The sequence below is a fragment of the Gallus gallus genome, chromosome 10, assembly GCF_016699485.2.
Source record: "Gallus gallus isolate bGalGal1 chromosome 10, bGalGal1.mat.broiler.GRCg7b, whole genome shotgun sequence".
NCBI classification, from domain to species: domain Eukaryota; kingdom Metazoa; phylum Chordata; class Aves; order Galliformes; family Phasianidae; genus Gallus; species Gallus gallus.
The window spans coordinates 20,315,347-20,330,080 of NC_052541.1; the positions used below are offsets into that span (position 1 = coordinate 20,315,347).

General features: G+C 40.8%; 1 protein-coding gene across 3 annotated transcripts; it reads right to left on the minus strand.

Moving 5' to 3' along the window:
• Positions 1-144: 144 nt before the first annotated feature.
• On the minus strand, positions 145-12,927 carry TUBGCP4 (tubulin gamma complex associated protein 4). 3 transcript variants are annotated; one of them, XM_413958.8, is made up of 18 exons: positions 12,818-12,927; positions 12,612-12,740; positions 11,950-12,072; positions 11,408-11,461; positions 10,938-10,994; positions 10,352-10,431; positions 9,697-9,895; positions 8,237-8,402; positions 7,018-7,142; positions 6,313-6,363; positions 5,757-5,862; positions 5,318-5,425; positions 4,941-5,079; positions 4,353-4,530; positions 3,242-3,376; positions 2,869-2,985; positions 2,335-2,474; positions 145-1,239 (listed from the first exon to the last, which is right to left on the minus strand). In XM_413958.8, exons 1-18 carry the CDS (start codon positions 12,893-12,895, stop codon positions 1,227-1,229), a joined length of 1,998 nt encoding a protein of 665 aa, XP_413958.2. In that variant the 5' UTR covers positions 12,896-12,927; the 3' UTR covers positions 145-1,226. The 3 variants fall into 3 exon arrangements, with proteins under 3 accessions (XP_413958.2, XP_004944057.1, XP_040562658.1); XM_004944000.5 differs by lacking the exon at positions 2,335-2,474; XM_040706724.2 differs by lacking the exon at positions 145-1,239 and having other exon boundaries at positions 2,331-2,492.
• Positions 12,928-14,734: the final 1,807 nt, after the last annotated feature.

Here is a 14,734-nt window from a genome sequence, read left to right on the forward strand (position 1 = left end):
CTATCGGGTCTTCTAATTTATCTGCCTTGTCTAGATGAGGGCAGAGGGAGAAGAAATGCTTATGCTTGTCTGGGCTGAATAGCTTAAATATTCTACTTCCTCTAATGTCTGTGATCCCAACATGAAAAGTCAATTACAAAGGGATGGAAAGGTGGTAGGCTTTATTTACAGAAAGATGGACCTATAACTGACTTCAGGGAATCAGCACCACTTCTGTTTTTTGGAAAAATGAAATGTTGTGTACTGCTACAACTTGTTGGAACAAGATACTGCTGAAGCAACTGGTAAGAACTTTGAGGACAAAGTACTGTTTTGTTTTGGCTGCCTTTTTTTTTTTTTTCCTTCCCTCCTGTTTTGACTACACAGATATTAACCTATCTCAGCACAGACTGGCAATACAAAAGTGGAAAAGGGAACTAGGACAAATAAACTGCTGGGAGCCTGAGGTGCAGGGAAAAAAGTGCATGCCAAAGATTTATTTTGGTCATAAGCAGCATTCTAAATAGCCTTGGATGAAGACAGGGTGCATTTACAGTTAAAGCCTTAAGTTTCTCCCTAGCTTTAGTTCTAGCACCTTTTTCTGTCAGCAGAGGGAGATTTGCACTTTGAACAGTGTGAATATTAACAGATTTGAATAATTCTAGCATGTTAAAATATATTAAGGACTGGGGTAGCAATGCCATGCACTTTCTCTGTAAAACTTAACTATACTGATATGGTGGAACAGTGTATTGTAAAAGAAAAAAATTCTTAAACTCTGTTCCTTCATCCTCTTCCAGTCTACCTCAAAATGCTATTGGAGTTATTTATTTTACATAGAGGTAAGTTCTTGATTAGCAGATGTGTGATAAACTGGTTTATGACAGACAAGTCCAATTTCTGAAGAAAGCTAAAACTTCATTCATGGTCAAGAACAGACTACTTCCTCCATATTCCAGCTTGCCAAGTGTTGCAGTCCAACTGAACAGCCAAGACATTTTTTTTCCCCTCTTCTGGAAGAAGCACTGATTGCCTCTGGAGGCATTCATGACCATATGAAGACTGCAGAAAGCATGTTTGTACATTTGAACAAATGGAGAAGCCTTCTGTAATCACTAGGCAGTTGCAGGTAGGTCGCACTTCCTGCCAGTTCCTTCTGACAGTGCTTCACTAGGCAAGAGCCAACTGCACAGCCTCCACTGCTTTCTCTGCTGTTGGTTGCAGGTTTGAAGAAAAGGTCTTAGTGCTCAAACCCCAAAACTGCAAGAGAAGGATGCAATATTAACAATTGATATTAACAATTGATATTAACAATTGATATTAACAATTGATATTAACAATTGATATTAACAATTGATATTAACAATTGATATTAACAATTGATATTAACAATTGATATTAACAATTGATATTAACAATTGATATTAACAATTGATATTAACAATTGATATTAACAATTGATATTAACAATTGATATTAACAATTGATATTAACAATTGATATTAACAATTGATATTAACAATTGATATTAACAATTGATATTAACAATTGATATTAACAATTGATATTAACAATTGATATTAACAATTGATATTAACAATTGATATTAACAATTGATATTAACAATTGATATTAACAATTGATATTAACAATTGATATTAACAATTGATATTAACAATTGATATTAACAATTGATATTAACAATTGATATTAACAATTGATATTAACAATTGATATTAACAATTGATATTAACAATTGATATTAACAATTGATATTAACAATTGATATTAACAATTGATATTAACAATTGATATTAACAATTGATATTAACAATTGATATTAACAATTGATATTAACAATTGATATTAACAATTGATATTAACAATTGATATTAACAATTGATATTAACAATTGATATTAACAATTGATATTAACAATTGATATTAACAATTGATATTAACAATTGATATTAACAATTGATATTAACAATTGATATTAACAATTGATATTAACAATTGATATTAACAATTGATATTAACAATTGATATTAACAATTGATATTAACAATTGATATTAACAATAAATTTGAAGGAGCTCCCCTCTACTAACACACATCACCATTTTTCAGTGAGTATTAACTAGCAGGTAGCTCAAAACAACGGAGGAAGCACACATGAAAACCAGAAGCCAAGTCAGTCTGGTTTTGTTACTTCTCTATCATAGTACCTTGCAGCATTTTGCTTCCAGTGATTCTGGCTTATGAAATGAACATTACTTAATTACGATTGCTTAGTATGCTTTATATTTCAAGTGTCTCAGGATAAGTCTGCAAGTGCCCCTGAAGCCATTCCTACCTGCCCAAGGTTCCTCCAGCCTGTGTGTAATATTTGTTATAATCCAGACGTAGCAGCAGTTGAGCTAAGTCAGAGTTTATTTGATGGTTTCGAACACTGGAGAGAATCTTGAAGAGCAGCGATGACTGACGACTGAACCCCTACAAATTACAGGGAACCTGTTCAGGAAAGCCTTTTTAATCATGGAGCAGCCTGGACAAAAGTATCACTGCAAAAGATTTTTGCTTGTGGTCTACTATGAGGTGACCTGTCAGCCAAAAGAAGTAGGTGCTAGGTAGCCAAAAGGAGAGGTAAAACCAGACTATCTACTGCCTTTGTATTTCAAGAGGGTTGTAATTTCTGTACATCTGTGCACATACCTCACCTCTGTGCATGTGGTGTTTTTCTACCCAGGACGTATTGATTAATTTAAGTAACTGTAAGCATTCACACAGAAGGTCTGATCTCAGCTTAAAACAGCTGTAGAACAGGAGTGAAGTTAGAGCTTAGATGTTTGCAAGGGAGATGAACAAGACCATATCAATAGAGATTCACCTTCACCAGAATACTGAGTTGTGCAGCTCCACGCTCATCTAATGGTCCCAGATTCTGACTCACCAGAGAACAAAAACTATGACAAATGTCCAGAATTTCATTTAAACAGTGGAAAACCTGTATGGAATAATAAGTACAAGTTACCAATTATGTACAGAGCTCAGCCTCAAAGAAAGTTTGTGTTTTAGTACCTGAAAATTAAAGCATTTCTAATCGAGATAATATTAATACTGTGTTTTTCAGTAGTCACTAAGGAAGATGTTAGAGCAGCTGTGGCATTTCTAAGGCCTTTTTTCTTAAGGAGAAAACTGCACACTTCTACCTATCCCCAAAACAACTTGTAGAAAAAAATGTGAAAACAAGATGTACTTACAGGTTTCAGGAGGATGAAAGACTGAGCCAACAGATTACTTAAGAAATGATCATGAGCCAGTCGTATACTCTCAAAATCTCGTGTGGCATTTATTTGCTGGAGAAGCTGTGAGAACTGAGATTCCAGTACATCCACCTGATGAACATGCAAAGAATATTCATTAACAGCTTCCTTGAGGAATAGCTGACCTCAGACCAGCTAGAAGTTGTGTAACAAATTTGCTTTCCCTATCAGTACTCTTACATTAGAGGCTGAGCATCACCTTCTATCTATCTCATTAATAGAGCTCTATATACAACAGTAGTATGGTAATAAGGAAGAAAAGAATTCAGGTCCCTGAATATTAACTAAGTAGACAGACAAAGAGTCACTTTCTAAGTGACTAAGAGTCACTAAAAAGTATGACTTTTTGAGCAACCTATTTGTTTCTGTACTAGTTTCCATGACAATGAAGATCACAATAACACTATTTGATAAATCACATTATCAGCTACAAACCACTATTTTTCAATACATTCACCACCATTAGCTATGCATTTTCACCAGCAATGAGCAAAAGCCTGCATGACGTGCTCATCAGGGCAAAGGCTGCAGAGCAAGAACTCAAGCCATTACTCTAGAAAGCCAGAAAGTCAGGCTCCCTCGATTCTACTGTTGTAGCTATTAACAACTTGATTCTTGCAAAATTATGCTGCTACTAACTATTGTTTAGATTTGAAAGTGAGAAAATGGCTTCTTTCAATTAAAAAAACATCATAACTTAAAAAAAAAAAAAAACACAGAAAACCACCCAAAAGAACTCACTGTCACTGAACAAAGCACAGCTCACTTCATGGGACAAAGAAACAAGACAGGATGGTATCTTAATGATTCACCTTCAGGGATAAGTGGGGCTTCTCATGACTCCTTAGTAGCACTAGAGAGCCAGAAACATTTGCATTTCCATTGATACTTAAAATTCTACTGATTCACACATCCATTAACTGTACAATTGTAGCACTGAATCTGGGAACTTGAGAAAAAGTTATAGTTTAAAACTTCAGTGCTCTCACCATCAATTTCTATCAGTTCCTGATTAAGCAATACAAGTTCAAATTTGTTTAATCCTGACCTGGAGATAATACTGAAGATTGTCCACAAGAAAAGCCATGTGGTCCCTCAGGCGCCATTTGATGGCATCAGTTCTGTTAGACTTCAGGTGTTTACGTTGCATCTGGAGAGCCCAGCAGTGTTGTAGCTCCGCCTGGACCCGTCGCACGCTGAGCAGGTATTTGAACACAACATTGTACCTACAGTCAAAAAATACCAAAGTTGTTTAGGACAGAAGTCTTTTCTGGGTACAGGTACTGGAGAACACAACAGTGCAAGACTGGAAAGAGAAATGGTAGGTAGTTGCCTGCCAATAGACAGGATAGATGAAGTAACAGCACATCGCAGAGATATCTGATTGCATTGGTTATTGATCTAAAAAATACAAAGTAATTCTAACACTACTAGAAAAGAGGTGGCCAAGTTTTGACAGATCTGTTTTGCTGACAGATCTGCCATGATCTTATCTGCAACAAGTAATCCCAATGTGACTAAGTAGAGTAAGGTTCAGGGAGCAAGCTAAAGCTCTACCTTTCTCTCTATAAGGGGAAAAAATACTGGGTGCCTGAGATCAGGTAACTTCCAGACAAAGACAATATCTAGTACTTACTTCTCCAAAACAGCAGGAGTAAAGAGAATATGCAGTGGCCACTGAACTTTGTAAGAAAGGCCCAGAGCTGCCCAGCCAGATGCAGGGGCTTCACGTGGAGAAAGCTCTCGGGAAGGCCCTTCACGAGTCTGAGAAGAATCTGAAAACAGGTAAGGTGCTCGGTTAATTCTTCCTCTCAGTCAAGGCAAAGCCTTCCAGAGAAGAATGAAAAGGGGAAAGAACAGAACAAGAAGAGGAAAAGCAGGCTAGGGTATCGCACAGGGCTGTTAAGGAAAATGGTTTAGTATTTCTTAACTCCACACAAGGGTAATAGGATTTGAAAACAAGGTCATTGTCATAATCCCTCTTAACTCATTACTAAAAATGCAAATAGATACCTTTATGCTCCTTTCCATGATACTCAATGGTCAAGTGAAGCAAAGGAAGAAGGTTGTCATCATCTAACAGTACCTTATGAGCAGACTGCTGAAATGCAACATTGACATCTGACAGAGAGAGAACACAAATATTAACAGAATACTCAAGATGCAGATAGTGCTTATTTTGCACCTATTAATTTACATTGTTCCATAAAAGGCTAGCGCTATTTCCACTACTTTAACTCCACTCTTCAATATAGAGATAAACCTGTCATCTAAAAGTTACTGAAAGATGTTATTTTTTTGTCCGATGTGTATTATACTGTAATTTAGAAGTGCTGCTCTTTGAAAACTAATGAAAACAGCCAGAGGATAAGATGGGGAAATCTGCATTGGACTTAACTATTTTCCTGCCAGAGCACAGAGGGCATTTTGTAGATGAGTAATCAGCACTCACCATGTTCTGTTACAGCCGTAGGTGGTGTTTTTAACATGTGCTGTGCAGTGTCAATGAAGGCCTGAAACAGCTCGCCTCTTCCCAAAAGGTAAAAGTCTTTTATAATCTGTTTAGATAAGTTTTTGTATGTAAGTGCATGGAAAACTGAGCAGTAAAAGTAAGCATTCTAAGTGGTAACGCTCATCTTCTAATTACTTGGACAACTTCTTCTATTTCAAAACACAGCTGGAGAGCTCTAAACTTCATCCAGTGGCCAGAAAGTCTACAGTGCAATGCACTGCAAGCAAAACAATAAATCTCCAAGATGCAAAGCACAAAACCACATACATTTACTCCTCTAACTCTGTCTCTGACCAAGTTCTATCACTGTACTCATGCTTAAGATCTTGGGAAATGAAAATAGTTACCTAAAAGAAGAAAGTACAAAACATAAGACAGTAAAGCATTTACTGGGAAAGGGCTATTAAAAAAAAAAGAAACAAAGCAAACAAAGAAAAAAATCCCCCACCACCAACTTTAAGCTACTTTTACATAAACAAGCTAGTGGTAGCGTTACCTTCAGTTGTCCTAGTAAGTCAGATTCCTCCACCATCAGTTTCCAAAGATGCTAGTGAGAAGATAGAATAAACAAATAAAACAAGAAATCTCTTCTCAGATACAGCTTAACTTATTCAGTAAGATCCAGTAACTGTTTTAAAATACTTGTGATACATTTGAAATACGCATATATAAAATGCTATATAAAAGCAAAAGAGGAGCACACTAAGATGACTCCTTTGTGGGCAACCCATGCTACTAACTAGAATACTCTTGATGCATACCAGTAAGAAACATGAAGACACATCAAGAAAGACAAGCAAATTCTTATGAATTCATTCCAATCCTACTTGTCCTCACTTTTCTATGCTCCCCCTATTCTCCAGTTTTGATTTTTTTTCCCAACAAAACAAAAAAAACCCACACCAAACATTTTTCTAAGTAAAAGGCTCACTGTTATACTGAAATCACAGCAAAGTTTTGAAGTTGTCACAAGTGATGTAATCAGTATTTTAAAATTCCCTGCAAATGACTGGTACTAGTTGAAGTCTTTGTATCATTAGAAATTGGAATAACACAACACTACGCCTTATAAGAACATAAAAGCTACCTGCTTATTTCACCTTCCTGTTTTAATTGATAGTAAACAGCCTCCCTTCTCCTGGTCATTCACAAAACTCAAATGCTCCTCAACCTGTATAGTTACCCTACCTGCAACCCTTACCTCAGCAACTGTACTCCGTATCCAGTCAACCACAGATTCAAAGTCTACTAAACTAAAGAGTGGCTGCTGTTTGAGTCGATGTAGTTCTGCTGCGAAAGTGTCCTCCTGGTTTTTTAGGATGGAGCCTGTGCAACAATGAGAAAAGTTCTGGACAATAACAAATACTATTCAAGTAAGTGCAGACCCTTTCCCGCACAGTGGGGCAGAGAGGCTGCCCAGGAACCACAGTGTCGTGTCAGACAAGAGGAATGTGAATTTGTAGAGGCCCTGAAGTACCAAGTACAAGATGGTACTGCAAATACTATTACACATTAGACAGTTGATACAGCAGTGCTGCAGTATCAGACAAAAAAAAAGAAAAAAAAAAAAGCATGTAAGCACAGAAGAAGTGGAGAGAAGAAAAGAAGGAAAAAAACCATTTTCTGTGTTAACAAACAGTCCTTTTTCCTAGGACTCAGCTAGACATTGAACCCTGAACTTTTCTGCTGTATTAACCTGTTGGTTTGATTCTCCACATACTCTGTCCCTTTCAGTTGTATTCCATTGCTTGGACTCGGGAATTTGTTATTTTTGAAACCACTCCTCACTTCTACAAACAGAAGAAAGCAGTCCAATTCAATTAGTTCTTTGTTATCTGCACTGGCATTAGTCACTGGAGTATTTTTACATAGATAAGTTCAAGATCAAGAATCCACAGTTCTCCTCTCTTTCTGCAGTGTATTTCCAGAAAGCATCTTCCAGTGTAAACCTATCAGGCACTCAAAGAGAACAATCAGCTGGAATTGTCTTTGTTTCGCTTTTGTCTTTGAGACCCCCTCGTGACCATCTGTCTTCCCCAGCCACATTTGGGACTACATTGCAATCAATCTCTCATGCTTGTGCATGCATTCTAACTCTGTGATGCCATTCTGCTACACATACACACATGCACTCAGAGGGACAGGGATATAAACTCAGAAGGCTTTATTTCTCCAGAGTAAAGCAGATAGTAGCTTATGTTTGGAAAGTATTTTTTACTCATGCTGTACTTATATCCCTCCCTAGCACTCAATTAGAAGCAGAGCACTTGGACCACACTCTGATCTGGCACAGCCATTTTTATTTTCTGAAGCTGAACATTTTAACAGTGACTGTTAAAAAATTCATTCATACAGTATTTTGGAAGACACTTGTCAGTCTTTCACAGCTGAGAGAAGGCCATAAGAAAGATGCTCCTTACCTTTTCTGGTCAGGTTAACATTTTGATTCTCAAACATTTGTACAGACTCTCCCACAAACAAGATTTTTTCAGCAACTCGCACAGGAATGTACGATGGCAGCATCTCCACTCGCAGAGAAAACTGTTTTAGAGATGGAGCCAACATGTTCTCCTCCTCAATCAAGCGCTGTCAGAGACACCAGGAACAAGACACAAAGCACAAGGAGAGAAAAAGGTTGAGAAAGCCAGGTTTATATAGAAAGGGTAATAAATAGATATCAAAGTACACTAAAAGTAACGGGTTTTCCATGGCCTTTTAAAGCTTTTCCTTGTTTTTGCCTGTGTGCAATCTGCTCTCAGCAAAGATTGTTTATAGAAGGCACTTAATTTTATGCAATGTGACTATGCAATTGTGACTGCAGTGGATTTTTTGTGCACTCACGGAGTTACATGCAACATGCTAAAACCACTGGTGCCCAGGAAACATTTTCTCACAGTAAACTAGAGCATGAATTTATGGAGTTGCAGTTGTTTCTCACTAGAGCCTGATGCAGTAACTATTCAAATGCTGTAGTACTTCACTAAGAGTTGAAGATCGCTGTTGGCTAAGGAATCAGAAAAGAGCAGGATGAGTACAGCACTTCAAATTATTTGTGTCTATGCATATTCTGTTGATATGGCTTTCTGCCCCCAAGTTTGTCCACCTGAGCCCAATATGTATCTCTTCTTAATGCCCAGCTGCAGCCTGCAATGATACTCTGTTGATCTGCCATCCTATCAGACATGATTGTTTCACAATGGCTAGCTGAACTCCACCACACCACTCTCTCACTCTCCCTCTTTCCAAGGAAAAGGGGGAGAAAACACAGTGGGGAGAGAAAAAAAACACTCACAAGCTGAGATAAGCATGATTTAATCAAAGAGAGGAGGAAAAAAAAAAAAAGGAGAAAAAACAAGCAAAAGACAGATGGAAGTACAGAGAGAAAAATTATTCTCTACTTCCAATCAGCAAGCAATGTTCAGCCATGTCTTGCAAAACAGGGCCTCAACAAGTATCGCAATTGTTCAGGACATAGATTTTCATTATAAAAGCCCCTCCTCCTTGCCCAGATTTTATTGCCAAATGTACTTTATGGAATATGCCTTTGGTAGGTTTAGGTCAGCTGCTCTTGCAATGTCTCCTCCCCACCTCTTGCCTACTCCCAGCCTACTGGCTTTGGAGCGGCTGGAGAGTGTCTTGATACTAAGCCAACACTGCTCAGTAATACACAAAATAGTAGTGTGATATTAATGTTAAAAGTGCAAAGCACAGCCCTTTATGGGCTGCTGTGGGGGATTTAACTCCACCCCAGCCAGATCCAGTACATCAGGTCTCAAGAATGAGTGGTCATTTAAATCGTCTGCACTGAAGCAGAAGCTAGCATTGCCTCTTCAGGTACCTGATGACCAAGCTGGTGCCAAGCTACAACTTGCAGTCTTACCAGGTCCTGCAGCTCTCGTAGCTGTTTTCCTGTAAGTCCTCCAATTCCTAGGTCATCATCATCATCATCGGGTTGGCCACAGACATTCCCAGAAGGGCCCTGTTTGATAAAGAACTCTTCGTGTTGGTCTAGTAGCAATCCATGCAGCATCCAGGCAGAGAGCTGCTTATACATGACTCCATGACACACAGCCAGAATCCTGAAATCAAAAGAAACAGATAGTGGGTCCAGTGCACACAGTAATCAAAACCTCATTGTACATTATTCTGGAAAGTCCAGTTCATCAGCTGGGCAATGTGGTACTTACTTTTTTCCCCAAGGGCACACAGACATAACAACATTCACCCAGTGAAATGTATTTTTCTAAACGATGAATAAAAACAATTAACATGTCTGCTGTATCCAAGACATTTCATGTAGACTTCAGCCCTAAACGATGCCTCAGTAAGATCCTCAAAAGTACAAAATATGGAGAAAGCCTTAATTCCTGCCATGAATCTGTTTTAGATAAATAAAGGAGACTGTGACAGTTTGCCCTTTTAAATCATGCAGGCCCAATTTGAGCAGCATCGTCTGCTTTCACAAGTAAGAAAACACTTTGATACTAATGTCAGGTATGACGTACAAATGAAATGGTTTTGTTGCATCTACCTACTTTTCAAGAGCACTGCGAACGGGAGGCAACCCTCCACAGCTATGTTTGTGGACAGTTTCCAGTACCTGACATCCATGAATCTACAGAAAGAAAAAGTGGTTAGACTAGGACTATTACTTGGATCTGTACCGACATTTTCAGGCATTTAAACACTGCATTTCCAACTAACAAGAACCACACAAGTCTGACAGAAAGAGAGATTAAACATACTCTGTAGGGAAGAAAGAAGTCTTCTATGTAAGCTTCTCTCAGAAGCTTCCCCTAGATGAAAACTAATCCTCTGAGGACTTCGAAAACATTAGCTACTCCTTTTCCTTTTTTAATTCAAGTGAGCATGGAAGAAAACAAAATCAGAAAAGAAATTCCAACTAGCAGCATCTTGTAGTTTGAAGTGTATTGTTATTATAAAATGCATCTTGCTAATAATAAGTCAAATCCAGTGTAAAGAGATTTGTAAAGCATTCAATACTTACATTAAGTGAAACCAGATTCTTTCCTAGCATTCAGTTCTGGGATGAAGGCAGGAAATATTTAATCAGCTAAAGAGGAAACTTGCTAAGAGAGACTAGCTAGAAATTTACCATACCTTTTGAGTCTTGATCTGTTCCACCACAACCATCACAGATGGGAAGAGTAACTGAAACTGCAGCGCAAGGGGGTCAAAAGTTACACTTAGGTAAGTGTGGACAACAGGTGATTACAGTAGTTTAAGCAAACCGTTAGCATGCTTTCCATTCAAATTGGAAACTACTGTCAGTGGCCTGAAAATCACTAGAAACAATGTCCATCCTCACCTGGACCAAGGGTCATCAGGCAACTGTTCAGAATAAACAGAAGTTGTGAGGAATATACCAGGGTAAAGGAGGAGGACCTATGCATTGTGTCAAAGTGCAAGTGATCCTCTAAGTATGATTGCAGGACTGTAAATTTGGAGATGTTATGGACAAATGACATAAGATGAAAGACCAAACCTTGTTTACACCACTCACATTCTCATTAGACATGTTACAGAATGACAAGAATAACCATTAGCATGAACAGGTTCATCAGCATTACCTGGTCCAAGGAATAATTAACGTGTGAGATGGAAAGATGTGGGTCAGCCAGAAACTGTAAGAACAACAAAGCAATTAATGAAAATTAAAATATGGCATGGATAAGGATAAGTAAAAGGCAAGTTTGGCTCTATGTTTCATATCACGTTATGTCCCATTTAGGCTGTAACTTGTAATGAAACCACTGGATGATGACAGGACCCAAGACAGAACAGAGGTCCTCTGCTAAGCCCCAGAGGATTTTATCAGAACCTTCGCAACTGAAAACAGAAGTCATGATAGCGTGAAACAGCACCAGGCTCTCAGGCTGATGGGGCACTTACTGAATTGTATGTGGAGGGGAATGACAGGTTATTAAAATAAACAGTCATTTACAATAGCATCTCACAGGAATAATTTAAAAGCTATTCCCGAAGTGGAAAGGAAACCGTCTTGTGTCTCTTCAGCTACTACCACTTAGTCAATACAGTAACGGCAGAAATGACAAGCTTCCACAATGTGCCAGCAGCAAACAGCCTCTCACCCCAAGTCTCTCTCCTTTACCTCTTGTTCCAAGTCAAGCAGTGCCTGTCGATACGGCTGCAACACTGAATCAAGACCCGTGCAGAATGCTCGCAAATAAATGCCATGCAATCCACTCTGGTTTTGCTGAGATAGGTGATGGTCCTGAAACAGAACAACACAGGCAGGTCCTCAGCACACGTCTGACAAGTAATGGAACTTCTTGCAACATTACACCAGCAGCCAAGGCTCACGACACTCTGAAATGCACCTTCAACAACCACAAAACACCCAGGAAAAACAAAACAAAACCAAACCAACAGAGTTGTCTAGCTCTTCTGTGGATGCATGCAGGAGCTGGGAATGGTCAGCAGCCTGCACATGCTGCAGCACCATTAAATTCGATACTCATTTGTATTTACAAATGCCTCCTCAATCCCTACGCTCTTCATCAACTCCTGCTGAACCGCAGGGACCAGAAATTCCTCCACGATGTTTCCCTTCCTCTAGGAATGAGGTTTCTGCACTCCATCATGTCTTTCAACACCAGCAGTTGTGCACCCTCTCATTTACACCACACAGATCCTTACAGAGCCCTCCTGAGGACGGTGAGTCTGTCTGTGCTGGCGCAGAGCTGTACCGGCGGCGCTCTGTGACAAAAGCAGTAGCGCGGATTATCACCTGTCGGCGAGCGGCAGCCTCACCTGCTGCTGTACGTGTCCCGTGTGCTGCTCCACGAATTCGGTGAAGCGGATGTAGTCGGTGCCGAGGCGGCAGAGGCGGTTCAGGACGCTGGTCTCGCTGGGGTGTAAGAACGGCAATTCCTGGGACACCTGCAGGAAAAGAGGGCGGTGAAGGAAGAGAAGTGAAAGGAGAGAAGCGAAAGGGGAGAAGAGGGGAGGGGCTGTACCTGCAGCCCACCGCGCTTGCTCCAGGTAAAGGCCGCGCCCGGGTACCCGCTGAGCGCCAGCAGCAGCTCGTGGATCATCGCGCCGCCCGGCGCAGCTCAGCGCAAGGGCCGCTGGGAAGGGCGCGCCTGCGCGGTGACCCACAGACGGTGTGGGCGGCTCTTCACCCCGCGGGGGTGGGGATGGTGGCTGTGGCTGTAGCTGCTGCTGCTGTTGGCGGGGCGGTGTCTCGCCGGGCGTGGGGAAGAACGGGGCTGTGGGAGGACGAGCGGGAGCGCGGAGTTGTTGGAAGAGCCCTCAGGAGCCGCCAGCCGGGCTCTCGAGTCGGGTGGGAGCGGTCGGCTGGGCCCGGCCCGATTCCATTTTGCCCATGCTGGTGCTCTTCTTTGTGTAAATATCTACTACGTATGTAACCGGTCGGAGAAATCTTGAATCTAAACGTACCGGTCTTCTGTAGCCAAAAATGAAGCTTATAGCAGCATTCCTTCACAAAAAAAGTGAGGACCCCAAGTGTCTTTCTCGCAACCAGGGCGGGGGGGCGTAGGACGTGAAGTTGGTGAAGCAGAAGGAACGGCTGCTTGCCAGAGCTGGAGGGGGGAGGGGGCTGATCCTTGGGAAAGTAAGGTCCATGAGTTGGCAGAGGATCAGAGCCGTTTAAATAGAGGTGTGGTATTGGAATTCCTTCCTTGTTGGTGAGCGTTACGCATCGGATGGATAGTGGTAGGTAAGATACTGCAGCCTAATGAGATGAGACTGCGTGTTTTGTGTCTTTGCTTTACTATCTGTAAATCTTTGGCTCATCCTCACTCATTTGCTTACAGCTAAATGTTGCAGTCTCATTATGACTTAAATTATGCTATTGGTTCCCAAAGTGTATTAATAGCTAGCCTACTTGGGCACCTCAGTACAGAAAGGACACGGAGGTGGTGGAGCAGGCCCAAAGAAGGGCAGCAAGGCTTGTGAAGGGCTTGGAGAATATGGCCTATGAGGAACGACTGAAGGAACTGGAGCTGTTTAGCCTGGGAAAGAGGAGGGTGAGGGGAGACCTTATTGCTCACTTCCAGTACCTGAAAGGTGATTGCAGTGAGGGCGGGGTTGGTCTCTTCTCACTGGTGACAGGTGACAGGACGAGGGGAAATGGCCTCAAGTTGCACCAGGGGAGGTTTAGGTTGCATATCAGGAAAAACTTCTTTACAGAAAGGGTTGTTAAGCACTGGAATGGGCTGCCCAGGGAGGTGGTTGAGTCACCATCCCTGAATGTGTTTAAAAACTGTTTGGATGTGGTGCTCAGGGACATGATTTAGTAGAGGGTTGTTAGAGCTAGGATAGGATGGTTAGGTTGTGTTTGGACTTGATGATCTTGAAGGTCTTTTCCAACCTGAGCGATTCTATGAGAACAAGTACAGAGGAACCAAAACAGCTTTACAAAGCAGTTAAAAAAAACCAAAAAACAATTAGTCTACACCACTGACAAGGTGAATCTCAGGTTGAGCAATGTTATGGTATTTTTCCAGGTAGCTGTGTAGCTTCCAGGCCATACAGGTGCTTCAGATGAAAGAAATGGTATCTGATGCTTGGGGACAAGCATGCGGTTTTGCAGCTCAAGAAGCCTTCTTACCAGCTTGCTCATGTTGTGCTGTCCTGGTGTTGAAAGGAGAAGTTTTCATGATAGTCGCTTGGAGTGGTGAGATTGCTCATTTGCCTCCAAAGAGTAAGTGCTCGTCTGCTATTCTGGCAGCCTGTGGCTCCGCCATGGCCACAGATCATGACTATAACAGGACTCGTCAGGATTTTGGCTCCTCCTTTTCTGTTGCTTCCTCTCAGGCTTCCGTGGAGAGTCCTGCAGACAGTGTGCACACAGGTTTGTGTCCCAGGCAGCTGTTGGATGTATAAATATGTTTTGCATAGATACATGATTG

Excerpts from the sequence above, each read along its gene's own strand:
- TUBGCP4 (XM_413958.8), bottom strand. The coding sequence starts at position 12,895 with ATGATCCACGAGCTGCTGCTGGCGCTCAGCGGGTACCCGGGCGCGGCC. Across the intron at positions 8,403-9,696 it reads TACGAGAGCTGCAGGACCTG|CGCTTGATTGAGGAGGAGAA; the intron begins GTAAGACTGCAA and ends TGTCTCTGACAG. Across the intron at positions 6,364-7,017 it reads TACGGAGTACAGTTGCTGAG|CATCTTTGGAAACTGATGGT; the intron begins GTAAGGGTTGCA and ends TCTTCTCACTAG.